At 37.0% G+C, this 21127-nt stretch overlaps 1 protein-coding gene across 29 annotated transcripts in view; it reads left to right on the forward strand.

Annotated features, from left to right (window-relative positions):
• Trip12 (thyroid hormone receptor interactor 12) overlaps positions 1–20525 on the forward strand; it is a 132974-nt gene extending 112449 nt beyond the window's left edge. For all 29 annotated transcript variants that reach the window (XM_048344583.1, XM_048344559.1, XM_048344565.1 and 26 more), the window contains 10 exons: positions 198–354; positions 1585–1683; positions 7651–7765; positions 8068–8222; positions 9209–9373; positions 12360–12524; positions 13905–14018; positions 15480–15574; positions 16174–16277; positions 16811–20525. In XM_048344583.1, the coding sequence (XP_048200540.1) occupies positions 198–354; positions 1585–1683; positions 7651–7765; positions 8068–8222; positions 9209–9373; positions 12360–12524; positions 13905–14018; positions 15480–15574; positions 16174–16277; positions 16811–17007 (1366 nt within the window). In that variant the 3' untranslated portion in view covers positions 17008–20525. The remainder of the gene's footprint in view (positions 1–197; positions 355–1584; positions 1684–7650; positions 7766–8067; positions 8223–9208; positions 9374–12359; positions 12525–13904; positions 14019–15479; positions 15575–16173; positions 16278–16810) is intronic.
• The last annotated feature ends 602 nt before the right edge of the window (positions 20526–21127 follow it).

Here is a 21127-nt window from a genome sequence, read left to right on the forward strand (position 1 = left end):
GTAAACTGTAAATTGAAATGTAGGGTTTTGGAGACTAAAATTTAGATTTTTATGTGGGAAGTACTGAATAGTTGGCAGTTAGAAGTTTAAAAATGAGCTATGGTACATGATCGTGTTTCTAGTTATATGTTTTGATTTTTTAAAGATTGCTTCTGATTCTTATCCAGATAACAAGTATATATTGCATCTTTTTGCAGCCCATTTTTCTTTCCTTTTGATACCCGGCAAATGCTTTTTTATGTAACCGCATTTGATCGAGATCGGGCAATGCAAAGATTACTTGATACCAACCCAGAAATCAACCAGTCTGATTCTCAAGATAGCAGAGTTGCACCTAGATTGGATAGAAAAAAAGTAAGTTTCTCCCAAAAACACTTAAACTGAGTTTTTCAAAGCAATGGAAAAACTACAAATGGTCTGTGCCTGTTGGTTTTAGAAGCTGTAAGTGTTTTATATATCTCATTTTATCATTTTTGTGTTACTTTTATTTTTCTATTAATTTCTTGGAACTGGCCTATGAGTCCACTAGTTTCTGAAATAGTTTGTCCTTCTTTCTTTTATTTACTATAACTCATGACAATGTTCTCTTTGCTGAAAGTTTTTTTCTTTCCAGATTATGATCTCAAACTATAGATTCTTTTAAAATTGATTCATCTAATATTAGACTTAACCAGATCTACTTCACTCCCTTAACATTCCCATTAGAAAAGACTGAAACAGAATCCTGAATATATTTTGAGTCTCTATCCCAGGAAGCTTCAGTGTTGCTGACTTCATCTTCTGTGCTTCTAATCTTGGCTCCACAACTTGGCTGTGAACCACAGGGCCCATATTATTCTTATGTGACACCAGCCCTACACTTCTGACCTATACTTTCACTCATGACTTTTCTGTTCCATCTCTCTCCTTTTCTTACTAAAAATTTAAGCCTCTCTTCCAAAGTTTTTACCTCCAACAGTCTTGTAGGGGCCACTTGTAATTATGAAAAGAAGGGGATTGTCATGAGAAGACAAAAAAAAACAAATATTGTACTTACTTAATAACTAATTGTGCTCTTTCTATCTCTGTATGTCACATGAAGATTCCGTAAATAGCAATGTTACCCTGCTTTAGAAATAGCAGAGAGGTGTTTATCATCTTCATGGATCTTATTAGGGCACATCTTCAGAAGTGGTTGTAGGAGACTGGCTGCTCCAGAGCCTCTGTCTCTGTCTCAACTACTACGATCATCACACCTATTTCACCATATCTGAAATATAAATGTATGTGCACAGGGGAATTTCTTGAAAGTTGTCCTCCCATTGCATTCATGTTTGATAGAATTAAGGAGGTCTTTTCCTTTGAGACCTTAATTTTCTGACCTTGCCATGGATTCAAGATAAATTGGTAATTAGATTTGAATGTAGCTCTCCTTCATGTATGCAAGGATGCTGTTGGTGTTTGCAGCAATGCAGTTGTTATTAACATCTGGTGTTAAATTGGTCAAATTGCTTAGTTGATTATATTGCACTTAAGGGAATGCCACCTATTTGTAAATGTGAATTTAAGCAAAGCAATTTACTCATATCTGTACTTTCTTTGTAGCGTACTGTGAACAGAGAGGAGTTGTTGAAGCAAGCCGAATCTGTGATGCAGGACCTTGGCAGTTCACGAGCCATGTTAGAAATCCAGTACGAAAATGAGGTGAGCTTACTAAAAAGTTCAGTGGTGGCTTGAGATTTTTTGCTCCAGGCTAGTGCTCTAGGACTTTGAGCCACAGCTCCACTTCTGGTTTCAGGGTGATACTCGAGACAAGAGTCTCAGACTTTCCTGCCCGATGTAGCTTTGAACCACAGTCCTTAGACCTCAGCCTCCGGAGGGTTATAGATGTGAGCAGATAGTACCTGGCCACACATAGTCTTAATTTTAGCTATTCTGGTAAATTTGTACTAGGATCTGTGATTTTAATTTGCATTTCTCTTATGGCTAATGACATAGATCATGTTTACATTTATATATCTTTTGGGGGCAAAAATTTGGAGGCTTTTCCAATTTTTACATTTTGTTTTATTAGTTTTATTATGGAGCTAGAGACTGACTTGTGGATTCAAATCATGAATGTTTAGTCACTGTCAGTTAGGATTTTATCTTTCCATTATCTTGTAGAACTTTTTAATTTTTATAAAGGGGCTAGGACTATGGCCTAGTGGCAAGAGCACTTGCCTCGTATACATGAAGCCCTGGGTTCAATTCCCCAGCACCACATATATAGAAAATGACCAGAAGTGGCGCTGTGGCTCAAGTGGCAGAGTGCTAGCCTTGAGCAAAAAGAAGCCAGGGACAGCGCTCAGGCCCTGAGTCCAAGCCCCAGGCCTGGCAAAAAAAAAAAAAAAAAAAAAAAAAAAATATATATATATATATATATATATATATATATATATATACACACACACACACACACACACACACACATATATATATGTGATTGTTTTTTTTTTCCTGCTTTTACATTCTAACAAGTTCAAAGGGTTTTTTTTTTGTTGTTCTTTTTTTGGGTCAGTCATGGGGCTTGAACTCTGGGGGCCTGGGAGCTGTCCCTGAGCACTTCAGGCTAGTGCTCTACCTCTTGAGCCACAGTACCACTCCCGGTTTTCTGGTGGTTAATTGGAGATGAGTCTCATGGACTTTCCTTCTTGGGCTGGCTTCGCAACAGGGTCCTCATATCTCAGCCTCCTGAGTAGTAGCTAGGATTATAGGCATAAGCCACTGGCCCCAGCTCAAAGATTTTCCTCCCTTCTACTCATGCTTCCCACCACAATTGGGATGACAAAGCATATACTCCCATATCTAGTCTTTTCTGTTATGATGGGGGGATCTCATGAACTTTTTTGCTTGTCCTGGCACTGCACTCAGCCTTTTCTCAGCCTCATGGTAAGATGATAGGCTTGAACCATGACTTAACCATGGTTAAGATGGAGTCTTAGGAACTTTTTTCTTGGAGTAGCTTCAAACCATGATTCTCCTGCTTTCTACTTCCTCAGTAAGGTAGGATTATAGACATAAATTGGGTAGGGGTTCAGTTTTTTTTTTTTTTTTGAGAGTTTGTCTTTTTTTTTTTTTTAAATTTGTGGACTTGTTTTTATTCATACATTCTCTTAGTTTCTGTTATCTCCTTCATCCTTTTGTTTTGAAACAGTATTTCCATGTAGCCCAGAGTGGTCTTTAACTTGCCCAGCCTCCTATCTCAGCCTCCCAAGTGCTAGGATAATAAGTATATGATCCTTCCATGCCCAGTTCTTCATTCTTCTTCCTCCTTTTTTCTTCTTCCCCTCCTCCTCCCTCTTTATTCTTTGTCGTTCCTCCTCCTTTTTTCTTCTTCTTTTCCTTCTCCCTCCTTTTTTCTTCTTCCCCCTTTTTCCTTCTTATTCCTCTCTCTTCTTTCCTCCTCCTCCTTCCTTCTCTTCCTCGTTTCTTTTTTCTCCCCCTCCCTTCTCCTTTCTCCTTCCTTCTCCATTCCTCCCTCTTCCCTCCCCTTCCATTTTTTAAAAACACAGGCAGTAATGTTCCCTTCGCTCTTTTATTGAGAATCACAAACTATGACTTTTTGGCTTTCTAGATTTTTTTCCATTTAATCTATTATCAGAATTCTAATCACTATAGCTTTATTGTAAATGTTGATTAGATAGCATGAGTCTTAATTTTTTTCTTCAGAGTTTTTTTGGTTTATCTTTATTAATACTTCCACATGAATTTTAGAACCAATCTGTCAATCTAAAGTTTCCTCAGAATTTGGTTAGGATTTTGTTGAATTGTGCTCAATTTGAAGAGAATTGACATTTTCCAATAAAAGAAAATGGTATAGTTGTCCACTTTAGGTCTTTGATTTTTCTGTGTTGTTTCATAATTTATGTCCAGAGTCTTTCTTGCATATGTTAGGTTACGTTTTCCCCAGAATATATTAATGTTTCATGGTGTTGAAAGTGGTATTATTTCTTCCATTTTTCACTTCGTAGCTGGCTTATGGAGAATTACATTTTATATATCGACCTTAGTTTTTGTGACAATAAACTTAATCTAGTTATATTTTAATAGATGACTTAGGATTCTTGTCGATTCTTAGCTTGAGAAACTTTTCTGTAAAGAACTAGATAGTAAATATTTCAATCTTTTGGGTCATGTGGCCTCTTACAATTACTGTGATCTGCCTTTATTGTGTGGCGTGATCATAGACATAAATGAGTATGGCCATGTTCCAATAAAACTTTATAGTAATTAAATTTGAAAAACATGCCATTTTCAGACATCTTGAAAGTGCTAGTCAAGATTTGTTTTCAAACATTTAAAAATATAGCAGTTATTCCTTGGCTCGCAGACATGTAAAAAAGACTTTGGGCTAGAAGTGTAGTTTAGTCAGGGGTACCTAGCTTGCTGACTTTCATCATCTGTGAATAAAAACATTTTACTTTCTAGTCTTTGTCTTCTTTTGAGATACTTATCAATAGGCAGGACAATATAGCAAAAGATTTAAGGAACAATTTTCTGTACCATTTTAGCTTCAAAACATAAGGACAAAGCTGTGGGTAATCTTGACTTCTATGAAAATCTTCTTACATGGACTTAAACTTAATAGACCTTCCACTATATTGCCCTCTCTTTTTCAAAGATGTGTATTTATTTTGTTGTTGTTGTTGTTTTCCCCCCAATGATGAGGATTAAACCTACAGTCTCTGGCTAGACAAATGCATTATCACTGAGCTATATCCCTAGCTACCTTTCTGTTTTCTTATGTATAAAATGTGGGTAATAATATTCTAATCCAAAGCTATAGGTGAGTTCATATATATGATGATTTAGAACAATATTTGGCTCAGGGTAAATGGTTTATAGATTTAAAATTTTAATCTACAGTATTATCTATTGCTATCCAAGTAGCCTTAGTCATGACTTTCTTAAGCATGTTTTTCCTTATTTAAGCTTTAGAAAGTATCCAGTCACCAAAATTAAAATTTAAAAGTGTTGTGTACTGAGAATTATACTGTATGCCAGTGATCCAGATTCTAGCAGAATTCCCACACTGAAAAGATTACAGTGTTGTTGGAGAGACACAGGACAAGGCGCAGAGTGGCAAGTGAGTGGTATTAGGTAACTAGTGAGTGAAGCTTTCAGGCAAGGAGCCTTTTCTCTGGAATGTCTGGTAAAGGTGTGAAGAAGTGAGGTCTTGACTTAAGACTGTAGTGGAAGACAAGGAAGGCCTGAGGAACCATCTTCCAGTAGGTTTAAAGAGTCAGGCTTTAGTGTCAAGGAACAAAAGCGAGCACTGTTCTGGAAGCTGGAAGTTGGAAAGGAAGAAGGCCAAGTGGAGGCCAAATGGGATCTGGATCCTTGCACATTGGAATAAACTCAGATTTTTGGAATCTGCTTGGATCCTTGGCTGTTGCTAATAGGATATAGGTACTAAGTGTATATTCTGATTTTTGTTTTTTCTTTATAAGACTGCAAAATCTGGCTGGTGCCATGGCTCATACTTGTAATCCCAGCTTCTCAGGAGGCGGAGAGTATCATAGTTTGAGTCTGGGCTGGAAATAAAACTTAGCAAGACTTCATTTCAGCAAATAAGCCTTAAGCCTTATGGTAGAGGCCGTAGATAGAATTTCTATTTAGGCCAATCCTAGCTTTCAACAACAAGTGGCAGAGCTCCTGGCTAACAAGTGCAAGGCATGGAGTTCAAACTCTAGTCTGAGGGATGAAAGATCTGTGCACTCTTACCTACTTGGTTGACTTAACTTTGTTTGAATATGCTTCCTACTTTTTTATTCCAACATTTTTCTTTGTGGAAGTATCTTTTTCCCTTTCATCCTTCATGGTTCAAGTCAAATTTCATCTTAAATGAGCTCTAAACTAGCTCAGAATGGCTTCTTACTGACCCTTTTGAGGAACCAATATCTTAACTGCTAATGCAGAAATCAAGACTTTACTTTATTTGGGGAGGAGGCGGCTCCCCAAATCAAGTACTGGCTCTACAGATGCACAGGGCTTCAGGGTATGAATCAAATTCAGCTGTATACATCAGCCCATCCGGTTGCCTTCATGAATAGTTTCTAACCAGTTCTAGAAGAATTCTAACCTAAAATGCCAGATCAGAAATGGCACTTATCTTGAAAACAAAACAGGGAATGATTTAACTAGTCTTTAAATTTTAAAGCTAGCCAAATGGTAGGGATTATGGTCACCAAAGGTTCGGGCTCTTTTACATGATGTATGGAGCATGGACTATGGAGCCTGGTTTTTTTGTTTGTTTATTTTTGTAGTTGTGTGTCTTTGTTCAGAAAACAGTGCTTTTCCTTTGAGAACAGGAATGGAACTAAATAGCTATCTTTTTTAGTGGAGTGGAAGAAGAAAGCTCCTATAAAGACTCAAAGGAAATATTTTTAAACACAAGTAAAAACTTTTCTTTTTAGAAATAAGAATTGAACCCAAGGCCTTGCACTCTTGCCTATCTTTTTCACTCACAACTGGTAGAAATAGCTGTATTTGAATGGAGGAAATATTTGTCAGTGCCTTCTTATCCTGGGGTAATTTTGTAATTAAAGAAAGAAAATTAACTAGTTTTAAAGCACCATCTGGTGGATACTAAACATTACTACAGGTTTTCTTTGTCTCTGTCTTTTTCCCTGCCTCTCCTCTTGTTTAGGATTCAGAGGAGGATAAAATATACAAAGTCCCTAGAGCTTTTCTTTTAGTTCAGGGAGACATGTACACATATTAACAAACACACAAATAATAGACAAGTATTGTTAAAATAAAGTTAAAGAAGATGTAGCATGAAGATGAGGACAGGCAAGGTAGGTAGGGTATTCAAAGATGAGGTTTGAGCATAGGGGCAAGTCATTGCTGTTTGGAAGAATGGCTCTAGCAGCATACATCATCTGAAGATGAAGGTGATTAGAACAAAGTAAGTGATGATAGAGAAGATGGGGAATAGAGGAGGCATCACAGAATGCCAGGCCATGATAAGAACTTGTGCTTTGCTTGCTCCTTACTGCACCCCCTATAGTTTTCCTATAGTTTGTATTGTGGGGAGAAATACCAATAATTGTTACAAGGTTGTTTTTCAAGTGCTTATTGTGAGGTTTGATGTCATTTACTGTTGTAAAATTCTAACAAAGATATGGGAGCTAATGCAGTAGGATAAGAGTGAAACATCAAGCCTACACCATCATTGTTTTGAATGTCAGAGGTGACTATCTGGTAGCCTATGTCTTACCTTTTTTATGCTAGTATAGGTTATTTTTTAAAGTAACTAATAGTAAAACAGTGCTCTTTACAAATAGCCTATAACTTTGGCAGACTAAACTATGATACAAAGTTGTCATAAGCTGTCTCTTCTTTTACAGTCTAGTGGAATCTTAGAAGAATGATGAAGCTATGAACACTACTCCAGTTGCGTTCATATCATATGACATGGAATAGTGTTTGTACTCAAAGGGCTTCTAGTTTTGTTCCAGATGCTAAAGACTGAAAGTTCAATCAGAAAATTTTAGTAAATACCTCTGTTACCTCCTGGTAAATGTTTAACTTGCTATTAGTTTTCACATTGCTGAGAGAATGGCAGGTAAAAAGTACCACAAGTTTTATAAAATTTGGAGTCCTTCTATTTTTGTTCTTTTTTAGGTTGGTACAGGTCTTGGGCCTACACTGGAGTTTTATGCACTTGTATCTCAGGAACTACAGAGAGCTGACTTGGGTCTCTGGAGAGGTGAAGAAGTAACTCTTAGCAATCCAAAAGGTAATTTGAATCTGTGAGCCAGTGAATTTTGCTATTCAAGGTCAGATAATGGAGCCTTACGTGAAGGATCATTAAATATAGTTAATCTCTGTTAAAGGGCCATATCTTTTAGCCTTTAAAAAACAAAACAAAAGCCACCTTGTTTATCAATAGGATACAACCTTCCAGCTCTAAAGGATTTCTTTTCTCCAGTTTTAATAATGTTACATTTCTTACATGTTCGAAGTTACCAAGTTTTGTTCTTGTTTTGTTTTCATTTTTGGAAATATCATCTGAAGTTTGGTGAATTGCTCATTTTACAGGAAGCCAAGAAGGGACCAAGTATATTCAAAACCTCCAGGGCCTGTTTGCGCTTCCTTTTGGTAGGACAGCTAAGCCAGCTCATATCGCAAAGGTTAAGATGAAGTTTCGCTTCTTAGGAAAATTAATGGCTAAGGCTATCATGGATTTCAGATTGGTAAGTTTAGGATTGTTTGCTTTTCTACAATTTTGGTGTACTATGTTCTGTGAAAGTACCTCCGTCCCCTGCACTCTGCTGTATTTTAGAGCACTACTTCTCAATTTTAAAGGTGCGTATGAATCACTTGGGAATTTTAAAATGCCAGTTCTGATGCAGTAGGGTAGGAGCGAGGCTGTCTTGCTGCCAAAGACAGAATTTTCAGAGCAGCTGCCAGCCGTTGGCCCACTCCTTCCGTAACCAGAGTTCAAAGAAGCGAGCATTGTTAAGGGAGGCTTTGAAAGTATCAGACACTACATTTTAAATTCAGTAGGAAAGCCATAACCATGTAACACTACCTTGGTAAATTTCTATTAAAGTACTCTTGTGAAAATAACCCAAGTAATCAGTATTCGTGGAGGTTTGAATATTTCTGGGCTTTTCTTCATTTCCTCTTCTCACATTTTCTTGGATACTTTACCTGTATATATAGATATATACACACACATGACATTTTCATCTGTTGTCAAATTTACAAGCTTTTATTTTTAACAGAAGAATGGATGATTGTCAGTTATTTTACAAGTTACATTTTTAAGTTTTAAATATAGTAAGTTCTCCATTTTAACTTGTTTCAGAATATTTAATAAATCAGACTGCAGTGGAATTGACTTCATTTGCTTATTAGTTCAAATAGAGTTAAATCTCTCTAAGCATCTTTTAGTGTTTCAGGGACCCTCATATAAAATGTATTAAGAAGAATATATGTCTATCATTAAGAAAAAGTTGTTCTGTGTTAGTGCTTAAATCATTACTATTCTAAATTTGTTACCATGATTAGGGCTCCAAATTAAAATATCAGTTTCTTGTAAAAGGAGTAATGGTTTATAAATAAATAACTTTTTGGGAATTGATTTGACTTTTTCAAATGACTTTTTGAGTGTCCATTAGAGATTTGAGATAATATAGAAGTTTATTGTGACAGTATTTTGCATGTTGCCCTTCAGGTGGACCTTCCCCTTGGCTTACCCTTTTATAAGTGGATGCTACGGCAAGAAACTTCACTGACATCACATGATTTATTTGACATCGACCCTGTTGTAGCCAGATCAGTATATCACCTGGAAGACATTGTCAGGCAGAAGAAAAGACTGGAACAAGATAAATCCCAGGTAGGCCTACAAGAGATGATCCAGTGGTCAGTTCTTTCCTGGTAAACGTAGTTGAAATTTTATATTAGTATTTCATTTTAAGAAATTTTTAAAATATTTCTATTATACTAAGCAAGTGTTGGACTTAGCTTGTAATAGACTTGGGAAGCTGAGAATAGAAGAATGGCTGTTGAAGGTTGGAGGCCCTTCCACGCTTGAACTCAGGGCCTGACCATTGTCCCTGGTTCTTTTTGCTCAAAGCTAGCACTCTACCACTTGAGCCACAGCTCCACTTACATATGTGGTGTTGAGGAACCCAGGACCATGTATACGAGGCAAGCACTCTTATCACTAGGCCATATAGCCCCCTTTAGTGTATATTTGAACTATTGAAACTATATTCTTGAGACAATTTATTTTCAGAAAATATGACTTAACTTAGGAATAGCCCATATTTTGTAATCTTGAGCTGTATATCATTATATAAATTTAGAGTTATGCCTTAAATAGCTCATTTTGGTTCAATCCAAAATTAATAGAAACACTGATTATTAGAGAGTGGCTTCTGTTTGCAGATAACACTGATGTTATGTTAAGCCAACTGAGTTAATAGTATGAGTCACAAATTGAGATATTTTGAAGAAATTTTCACATTTCTTCATGAGGCAGAAAGGAGTTTAGAGATGGATAAGTTTCTAAAGTACTTTTATATTAGGCAGAAGATGATTTGTAAGAGACTTACCTTCCACATTGGTAATTATAAACTAGTGTTTTGTTTTGCAGGAACTGGGACTTGGACTCAGGGCCTGAGCACTGTACCTTATTAGTTTTTTGCCTCAAGGCTAGCACTCTTACCAGTTAAGCAATAGCTCCACTTCTGGCTTTTTGCTGGTTAGTTGGAGATTGGAGTCTTAGGAACTTTTCTTGCCTGGGCTGGCATTGAACCACGATCCTCAGATCTCAGCCTCTTGAGTAGCTAGGATTACAGATGTGAACCGTTAGCACTCAGAGCTTAACTAATAATTATTAATTGGAAATATATTTAAGAGAAAATATTTAGAATATAAGCCCCTTTTTTCTTAAAAGATCTGTTGTCTTAAGATGTTTTAGAGTTGCTTAGGTTTAAATGTTGCAACTTTTAAAATTTAAACTTTTAAGTGCAGTAAAGAATAGTCTCTTAAGTAACAGGAAGAATAGTTAGAGCACTGTTTTAAGTACTTCACAAGTATTAAACTGCACAAACTTTGTAAATTTTTAGATACTTGTGACTATTCTGATTTTACAGATGAGAAATTGAAGGTATTTAAGTTGTACAACCTGTCTAAGGTCACACATAATAACTGGGACAATTGGAATTCAAACTTAGGCTTTATGTTCTTGGAGCCTACATTTCTCCACATTGCAGAAGCTCTGCTAGCTGTCCTTGTTTCAAGCACAGTGTGTTATCACAGCTCTTTCACAAGTTTTCTTTTGATATTTGTTATTCTGTTCTTTTTCTTATGTCAGTTTAAATGCATAAAATTCATAGCACAGATCACACTATAGAAATTAGTTTACTGTACTGAATGACTCAGACCAGGAAAACTGTGGCATTCTGTTACTTTAGAAAATACACAGACATGGGACAAGCTGTCTTGGCTCACAATCTACCTGAAAGTGAAAAATTCTCAAAATAACTAGGCAGTGGTGGCTCATACCTGTGATCTTAGCTACTCAGGAAGCTGAGATCTAAGGATTGTGGTTGGAAGCCAGCCTGGGCAGGAAAGTCTCAAGACTCTTACCTCCATTAAAACACCCAAAAAAGCTGGAAAGGGGAGCTGTGGTTTAAGTGATAGAGCACTAGCCTTGCACAAAAGCAGCTCAGGGACAATGTGTAGGCCATAGATGCCTACAGTATACTTTGAACAAGATCACTCCCTATTGTCTTAGGCAGTTTTTATTAGCACACATTACTTACACGGGTTTTTATTATAGTATTTCCATTCGTGTTTACAATGTATTTCAATCATCTCAATTCCTCTATCTTCCTTTCCTCCACTTTCCTCTTTGTAAAATGATTTCAACAGTTTCATTTTTCTTTTTTTAATACATGTAGCCTGCTTCAATCGTATTCATCCTTTTTCATCCTCTTGTTGTGTCTTAGGTATGTTTTTTTTTTTTTTTTTGGCCAGTCCTGGGCCTTGGACTCAGGGCCTGAGCACTGTCCCTGGCTTCTTCCCGCTCAAGGCTAGCACTCTGCTGCCACGTGAGCCACAGCGCCGCTTCTGGCCGTTTTTTCTGTATATGTGGTGCTGGGGAATCGAACCTAGGGCCTCGTGTATCCGAGGCAGGCACTCTTGCCACTAGGCTATATCCCCAGCCCCCGTCTTAGGTATTTTTAAAGTGAGTAGTAAACACTGCTTTTCACATTGATCATCAGGATATGACCCATCTTTTCTTAGGGCTCTCTTTTGAAGCTTTTTTCTATCATAGCATTCCTGTATGAATACACATTGCTTATGCTTCAGACAAGTGGAATGATTTATTACAGCACATCTAGGATTCTTTAGATGAATTTTACAGGGGGAAAAGTTAGTTAACATGACTAGACAGTACATTGACTTCATTTACAATTTCCTGTCTTATTCAGTTTTTGGTTTATATCTAATTAGGTTCATTAAGATTAGTCTAGAATTAATGAAAACTTTGGTTCTGGAGCCCATTTGCTCAAGGTAAAACTTTATGCAAACCATAGTGCACTTTTTATGAAATTTGATTTGAATATACCCATAGCAGCAACTTCTCAGTGTGGAGGATGCCTCAGTTGTTTTCTCACAGAATTAGATTCTGTGGTATTTGTGATAATTCTCTGTTCATATATAGACTGTGGCCAAGAGTTAATAGATAAATGAGGGAATAAGTTAAGAGCAGTGGGACTCAAGTGTACTAGGATTCTCTTTTATAAACAAAAAAGTGTATCTATGAATGTAAATCCTTATACCTAACTCTTTTCTTTTCTTTCTGAAAGACCAAAGAGAGTCTACAGTATGCATTGGAAACACTTACTATGAATGGCTGCTCAGTTGAAGATCTAGGATTGGATTTCACGCTGCCAGGCTTTCCCAACATTGAACTGAAGAAAGGAGGGAAAGATATTCCAGTCACTATCCACAATTTAGAGGAATACCTAAGAGTATGTAACTTTGTGTGGGGGTCAGGTGGGCTGTGGTCATATGAGATTTTGCCTGTTGTATCCTGTGCAAAGGCGAGGAAAGAGATTTCTCTGGTGTAGTAAAATACATGCCAAGGGTCATTTGACTTGAGCTCTTCCACATCCTTGGGACCACTCAAGAATGTTGCTTTTTAAGGCTTTAGCCTTGTTTTTAGAAAATAAACAAGCTGTTTGTTGATACCTTGAATAACCCATACTCAAACTTGAATGCAACATCATAAACAGCATATTTTACTACTTTAAGAAAAAAAGACCTCAGGCACTGGTAGCTTGTGCCTATAATTGTGGCTGCTTTCAAAAGGCAGAAATCTGAGGATCACGGTTCAAAGCCAGCCCGGGCAGGAAAGTTTATGAAACTCTTACCTCCAGATAATTAGCAAAAAGCTAGAAGTAGAGCTGTGGCTTAAGTGATAGAGCCCTAGTCTTAAGCAAAAACGCTAAGGGGAATAATAGGACCTGAGTTCAAGCCCCAATATCGACACACTCACACAAATTGCTTTCTTTTGCCCTTTGGTTTCAGGTGCCTGCATGCCCAGGCATTGCCTATTTATTTATAAGAGGTACACACTGCAAAAAACTTGTGTTCTCAGAACTTAGCAGGACTTAGAGCTAAATGGTTGCTAATTGTGACTCTTAATACATTAATTTTCAATAATTATTATTTTGAAAAAAATCTCTTATTATTGGGTAAGGCAATATTGATCCTATAGTAGAGAAGTTTTACACAAATGAAATTTTAAAACGCTAAATATAGATGTTTGTTTATGTTTGTTTTTTTTTTTTATCAAATTAAACTTGACTCCACTGACCTTAAGTTGCTTACAGGAAATAAGCACTTAATAACATGGATTTTTTGTTTTGTTTGGGTTTTTATTTTTTGCTGGTGCTGGGGCATGAACTCTGGGCCTTTGCTCTGTCCCTGAGCTTCTTTTGCTCAGGGCTAGCTAGCACTCTACCAGTTGAGCCAAAACACCATTTCTGTTTTTTTCCTAGTAGTTTATAAAGAGTTTCATGGGCTTGGCTAGGAATGTGGTTTAGTGGTAGAATGCTTGCCTAGCATGTGTGAGGCCCTGGGTTCGATTCCTCAGTACCACATTAAAAAAAATAATTAAAAAAATTCTTTAAGAGTCTCATGGGCTTTCCTGTTTGGGCTGGATTTAAAACATGATCCTCAGATCTCAGCCTCCTGAGTAGTTAGGATTACAGGCATGAGCAACTGGTACCCAGCTTGTTACTTGTTTAAAGTGATCCACAAAGTTATTTTACTGTGTATTAAATAGTAAAAAAAAAAAAAATTTGAAATCTTGTTTCAGTTTTTAAAAAATAGTTTTCTTTTTGCAGCTGGTTATATTCTGGGCACTCAATGAAGGTGTTTCTAGGCAGTTTGATTCATTTCGAGATGGATTTGAATCTGTTTTCCCACTCAGTCATCTTCAGTACTTTTACCCAGAGGAAGTAAGTAGTCGTTTCTCATGATTTTTAGTTGTGCACCTGTAATTATCTTAGTGGAATATTTTAGTGTTATTGTTCCAATAACCACAGGAGTTTGAGAGCAAGAAGGGGAATTTCAAGCAAGACAAGGAAATTTCTAGAGCGAGAAATGATATGAAAATAGGCATCTCCTCCTAGAAAAAAGTGCTGGGGTCTTACCATATGATAGAGTAAAACATAGCCTCATCTGTGAATGGAGACCCCCCGCTTAGTGCTGCTCCACAAGGAATGGGATTTGTGGTGTGTGTGGCCCTCTGTCTGCATGTTTATCATATTTCTCCACCAATGTGGCTGCAGGGATAACCAGGGGTTTCCTCACCAGCCTACACTTTTTTTAAACAAAGCATTTCATGACCTAGGTTAGTCCTTAACGTTTCAAGTTGTCTTTTTTCTTTAATTTCACCAGTATCAAATGTACATAGAAAGGCCCATGAATGTGTTAAATTCCTCTAATATGGAAGCTTTTTTCTTTTTTTTTTAAATACTGTTTTTACAATATGCGTGCATTATTGCCGGGGTCTGGAAATTCTGAATGACTTGGCATTTTAAGCTTGATTATTTTATATCTTCATTGATTTACCACTAACTGTCTTAGGCATGTACTGTATTTGGTACTCTTAGGCACTTTGTGTTACTGAAGTTCTAAGACTGAGTCTGGTTTTCATCATGACCAGGATTTCATGTATAACCTTATCCAAGTTATTGTATTTAATATGATATGACTGATCTATAGCAGTTGGATAGCAATTTTATTAGTAAGGTAGCCCTAACAATTAAACAGAAAGTTAGGTGCTTCATAATGATGCTCATAGTAAGTACTAAACTTCATTTTCCACAAATTGGATTTTCTTTATACATGCAGCCTTCCACAATGGATAATCATCAGATGAGAAAAATGGCTTAATTTAAAACCGATGTTAGATTTTTCTAAGAACAGAACAGAAAGCCATTTTGTCTCACTTTGTATAACTCGGGTTGCCCTTGAACTTGTAATCCTCCTGCCTCACTTTAACTTTCTTGTCCACTTGTCTTTCTTTCCCATTAAGTTTTAGAATTCTTTTTGGTTTAATTGTATACATTGTGTGTATACACTCTTTAAAAGCCAGGATTTATCAAGTCTCCATGATTGGAAGCAGATTTGCAATTTAAAGCCTCTAAAATGATGAGAAGGGTTACAATAAAATGAGAATTCAAGGTCTGTATCAGACCCTTGTGATTTGAGGTTAAAGACTTCTCTGAAATACAGTCCCTGCAAATGTTAATAATACAACTGAAGAGGAAATGAGGAATCTAAATATGTTAGAAGGAGGCTCAAGTAGCAGGTTTGTTACTGAAAGATACTGTTAATTTGTTACAAGTAGCCCTTTATTTTTACATAAGTGTACAGGTATTTTTTTAAGTAATTCTTTGTCCTTTCTCTCAAAGCTGGATCAGCTCCTGTGTGGCAGTAAAGCAGACACTTGGGATGCGAAGACGTTGATGGAGTGTTGCAGGCCTGATCATGGCTACACTCATGACAGGTAACTGCTGGCCTCTAGAAGGGTGCTTGTGTTTAAACAGTGAAAAGCTATTGGGGAAGAGGATGGTGGTGGCTCATAAGGCTGAGGTCTGAAGATCATAGTTCAAAGCCAGCCTGGGCAGGAAAGTCCATGAGATTTCTTACCTCCAATTAACCATCTGAAAGCCAGAAGTGGGTCTCAAGTAGTAGGAGTGCTAGCCTTGAGTACAAAACCTCAGATAGCACCTGAGCCTTTAATTCAAGCCCCATGCCTGATGTGCATGTGTGTGCACACACAGGCAGGTGTACACACGTACACATGCACAGTTTGGGGTGGGGGAGGCTACTTTTAAATTTACCTTGCAGACATTTTGCCTTACTTACAAAACTATAAAGATCAAAAGGTTTTAACTATTTGTTTAAGGCGAAACAGGTTTAATTTTACTTCATCCACTTGGTACAGAGATTTGAGCTATAGCAGAAGAAAAACAAGTTTAATTAGCTATAATGGGGGTTCACTTGTAACCATATTTAAAACTGATAATTTGTAACTTTCAAGTCAGATTTTATTAAAGGTTGTACTTGAAACAATGGAATAATTTTGCTTTCTTCTTGCTATAGTCGGGCGGTGAAGTTCTTGTTTGAGATTCTCAGTAGTTTTGATAATGAGCAGCAGAGGTTGTTTCTCCAGTTTGTGACTGGTAGCCCACGACTGCCTGTTGGAGGTGAGTACAGTGTTGATGGTTGGTGTTTGTTATACCAATGGTTGTGTGTGTGTGTGTGTGTGAAACTTCCTAACAATGTAGATGCTTCTTTGACTTAGAGTACATCTTATTCTAATATGATGTTTTCTAAGCTTTCAGTTTGTTTAGTAGCACCAGTAAGACCATAACTGGCAGGCTTGTTTGAGGTAGTCTTAAATATACTAAAATAAAATTGCTAATGCACGTATAATTCTGCTTCAAAATTTATTGTTTGTACATTATAGCTGACTTAGATGATCAGCTCTTGTGTTTCAATAAGAATCCATGACATTGGATTCTAAAACAGTCTTACAAAACCAGGAGACAAAGAACTGTTGTCACGATTGAAAAAAGATTTCAATGTATTAAAATGTATTAAATGTATTAAAAATACATTTACCACGCAAGAAAAAAATACCAGTGAGTGTTAATATTTTACATCAAAGCAGTGTATTTCGGGAAATTTTTTTTAACTTGCCAAATTTCTTGAGCTTTGTTCTTTTTTTCCTCATTAGGATTTCGGAGTCTGAACCCACCTTTGACTATTGTCCGGAAGACATTTGAATCAACAGAGAACCCAGATGATTTCTTACCTTCTGTAATGACTTGTGTGAACTATCTTAAGTTGCCGGACTACTCAAGCATTGAAATAATGCGTGACAAACTGTTGATAGCAGCGAGAGAAGGGCAGCAGTCATTCCATCTTTCCTGATCACAACAAGAAATCAGTGTCTGCCTGTTACAGCAAAAGAAAAAAAAATCATGATTTCTTTTCTAAATGTATCACCTGGGTCAAGGAAACATGTTACGCCTTCTTGTTGTAGGAAAAAAAGACTTGCAGATTATAAAAGAGATACTTGGTTGATATTCATTAATGGCCCCATGGACTTAAAGTGATCAGGCCCTAAAATGTTGTTGTGATGAGGTTTCTTTAGCAAGTTCTTGTTTAAATTATCATTTATTTGATGAGTGAAGTTTTTAACTTGCTTTGCTGTGTGAAATTTAAAAGGGATGTTTTTCCAGGCTGAACAATAAATGTCGCTGTGCAGTTTAATTCTGGGCTGTGTGTATCCATCTAGCTAAGTCTGCAGTTTTGTTTTTTCCAAAGACAACTCATGTACATAAAGTACAGAAATTAAAGCTCACATGTATTTGACAACTGTAGTTCAGTAGATGGGATCTATGCTTTTCACTTTCTTCTAATTCTTTCTCCCTGACTCTGACTCATTATTGTCTGTGCAGTACACGGAGTTGTGTGTGTGTGTGTGTGTGTGTGTGTGTGTGTGTGTGTGTGTAGACAACACTCAGTTGTAATGTTTTCACTAGCGTGGGCTTTTTTTGTTGTCCCATGTTCTCAGATTAAGATATAATTTAAGATTCATTGAATTGAAATATATTGTCAATATAATTCAGCCTTTGTAACTAAGTAGATTTTCTCTTATAGTTTAGTTTTAATATAGTTAATAGTTTATTACTGGCATTTGCCAGGTGACACACTAGGACTGTTTACATGGTGATTCCAGCAGCAACAGCCTCTGGAATGGAGGCAGGAAAGCTTATTAGTTTGTTTTGTGTAGGTTTCGAAAGTCTATGGCTTGGGCTGGCTAGTATTTATTCTACAGTCAAGAGCATTTAAAATGGATGTAAAGTTTTTTTAAAAAAGCAGTTTTCATTCCCTGTTGGGGTAAGCGTTTTTTTTCCTTCTTGTTCTTGTGTTAAATTACTGTTCTCAGTCTTTTTTTCCATTCTCATCTTCTCCCAGTGTTCACTTGAGACAAACAGTTCAACCTGGGTCTCCACACAGATAAAAGCACGTGTAAGAAATGCTGTCCATTTGTTTTATGTGCTGATTTCTCAAATCTGCAATAATCTTATCAGGTTAATGTTTTTACCTGAAAATAAATAAAGTTTGCTTCACCTTTTTGTTTATAGTTCTGTGCTGTACGCATAACATCTAAGTGTGTAGATGAATAGTTATCTGTAAGTTAATCGTGTTCATGATTCAGGTCATGGCTGATTTTGCTATTTAAATAATTTGTCATAGCAGCTTGAACATAACATATGGAAAGAAAATGGGAGGAGAGTCCTTCCGTCCTGGGCCTCAAAATTAAGCCTGTTGCATAAATTTGAATTTTCTAGTATTTCATCTCTTTGAAAATGAAAGATGAGTTTGTTTTTTATTAAACTTTAAGAAATCAAAGTTGTAGTTAGTTGACATAGACGTCCTTTTCCCCCATCCCATCACCCAGAAGAAACTTCCTGGGTAGTTTTTATTTCAATTATTGTCATCTTACGCTTCAAGGCCTTATATGGAAACATTCTCTGCTGTGTTTACTTGGACTATAACCCAGTCACTGAGTGGCAAAGGACTTGCTGGAGGAAGTGGGAGCCAGAGCCTCTCCCTGTGCTTGCAGAGGCTGAGAAATGAGCAGGTCCACTCTGAAAATCAAGAAGGGAGCTGCGTTTCAGCTAGAGGAGCTGAACTACTTCCTTAAGTGAAATTAATGACCGAACTTTTCTGTTTTCACTTCTGGTATCTTTTCACAAACATAAGCACAAAGGCTTTTGTGTGACAACAGAATTTTATTCTCCCCACCTCCAGAGTTCTGTTACAATGTTGACATCTGTATAAACAAATATTTCATATTAAAAATAACTATTTTACCCATTTTGTGGCACTGGCAGATTTGACCTTATTGATTCTACCATTTAATGAGTACATATGAAGATTCTCAAACTCAAGTGAGCAATTCGGTTAATAATTATTTAAAAGCTTTTGGTTTTCAACTTCTTTAATACATGGGACTTTTGGATAATTATAGTGCACTCTGTCTTGGCAGAGGCCTTAATACTGCATCGTAGGGGGGGAAATACCTATTTCCTTTGCTGTTACTCCAGTTATGCCTTAAATTTGTTTCACACTATTTTCTTAATGTATGGTCAACACAAGGCAGTTGGGTACTGACATTTTATTTCCCTTTAATTGCTAAGATGGAGGTTTTAGTCCTAATACTTTGTGTTAGTTAGGCAGTTATTGATCTGTTGTGTGCAAAGAACCTGCTAGCTACTGCACTTAGAGAAGGAAGAGGGAATTGCATGTAATCTCTCGTTCTAGAAGTCAACTGTAAGTTCCTAACTACTGTAGTTGGGAGCAGATGCCTTGGCCCCACTGGGCTCAATTCAGCAGAAACCTTCTAATATAACCACTTGAACAAGATGCAGATTTCTCTTCCTGTGCTTGGGCAGTGGTTCCCTGTGTTGGTGATCAGAAGTTTGTTCCATATGGGAAGAAGTGGTATGCTGCAGAAAGTTCATTCCCATGTCTGCCTCTTGTGCTTCATATGTAGTACAGAAAGTGGTACAGCTGGCATATGTTGCCCACTTCTACTCCGTAATTTCCCTCAAGGCATCTTGGGCATGAAGGGCAAATGGATAAACAAAGCACCAGCTTTCATATTCAGGAAATAGCACCAAACTCTTGGATTTCTACAATAAGGATTATTATGGGCAAATTGTAAGTTTGTGATCTTTTATCTTGGGTTGATATTGGACTCCTAAATTCTGTAGTAAGTACTATGAGCTCAGTGAAGTGGAATGTCACTACTATTCCAAAGAAAAACTGGTTAAGTAAAGATGCTGGAAGAACACCTTAAAGTGCATTCATAAGCCAAATCCCTTTGGAGGGACAGATTCTGGCAATTACTCTCCTTTAGCAAAAATGGCCATCTTTTTTAATTTGTCTCAGGCTTTGTTTCATTGTCCCATTGTGTTTGCCCTTTTGTAAAGAGACTGTTCCTTTAAAATGTGATTCTCTTAATTATCTGAAATGGTGTGTATGAGTCTACACAGTGATAGCCTAGTTGAGATATTGCTGAAAGTCCTTGGTGTTACCTTAAAAAGAAAACAAAAAATCAGACAAAACATACCAAGAGAAAATGATTGGCTGTTTTCTGAGAACTACTTAGGCAAGAAAAAATTCTTGGAGATTCGTTCTACATAAGTGGTATTCTTTAATAGGAAGAGATGGTTTTATTTTTTCTACAAACCTCATTACCAAACCTATAACTAATTGCCGATCTCCTGTGTAAAACATTTTTTTCTTTGAAACAGTGATTTATATGAACTGTTGGAATAATGGAACCTCAAATACAAATGTTTATGTAAAATTGCGTAAATGCACTGACTTCCTTCTCCCTGACTTATATTTTTAATAAACAGCATTATCCTTCATGGTCAGTTTCATTAAAATATACACAACTAAGAGTGTTCTTCTGAGATGTGGCATTTGCTTCTATGGGTGGGTTTTGGAAAGCATGTTTTGGCAAGTAACAATTTTACTTAACCATTTTGAAGGCAGTGCCCATTAAGAGACACACAGAAATGTCCCTGATCCTTACTCCAGAGAGATTTGCACTTGGGTAAGCCACTTCTCTCTTGCATTTGAAGGTACTTCGAAGTGCTAGGTCCAGTGGAGAGTTACGGCTGGAACACTGAAGCCACTGTTCTTGATTTCTGTGGCTAGCTGTTCTGCCTTTGACAAATATTTCTATCAGTCTGTTTCTGAAATAAAATTAGGAAGGGAAGCAAAAGAAGTAGATTCCTTTAGAGAGTGATGGATTTTGGGGGGAGGGGGAGAGGCAGGGAATATGTGAAGCTTTTTTTGTTTCTGTTTGGTTTATTTTAATTAGATTAGGCGGCTTACAGCTCTTGAAGAATGAACATGGGCCCAGAGCTCTCCACCACTTGAGGGACACCTCCAACCCCTTTCTGTGTTATTTTGAAGACAGGGTTTCTCTGTATGGCCTGGTTGACATGAGCTTCTGTCCTGCTTG

Source organism: Perognathus longimembris, chromosome 4 (assembly GCF_023159225.1).
Source record: "Perognathus longimembris pacificus isolate PPM17 chromosome 4, ASM2315922v1, whole genome shotgun sequence".
Taxonomy (NCBI): Eukaryota; Metazoa; Chordata; class Mammalia; order Rodentia; family Heteromyidae; genus Perognathus; species Perognathus longimembris.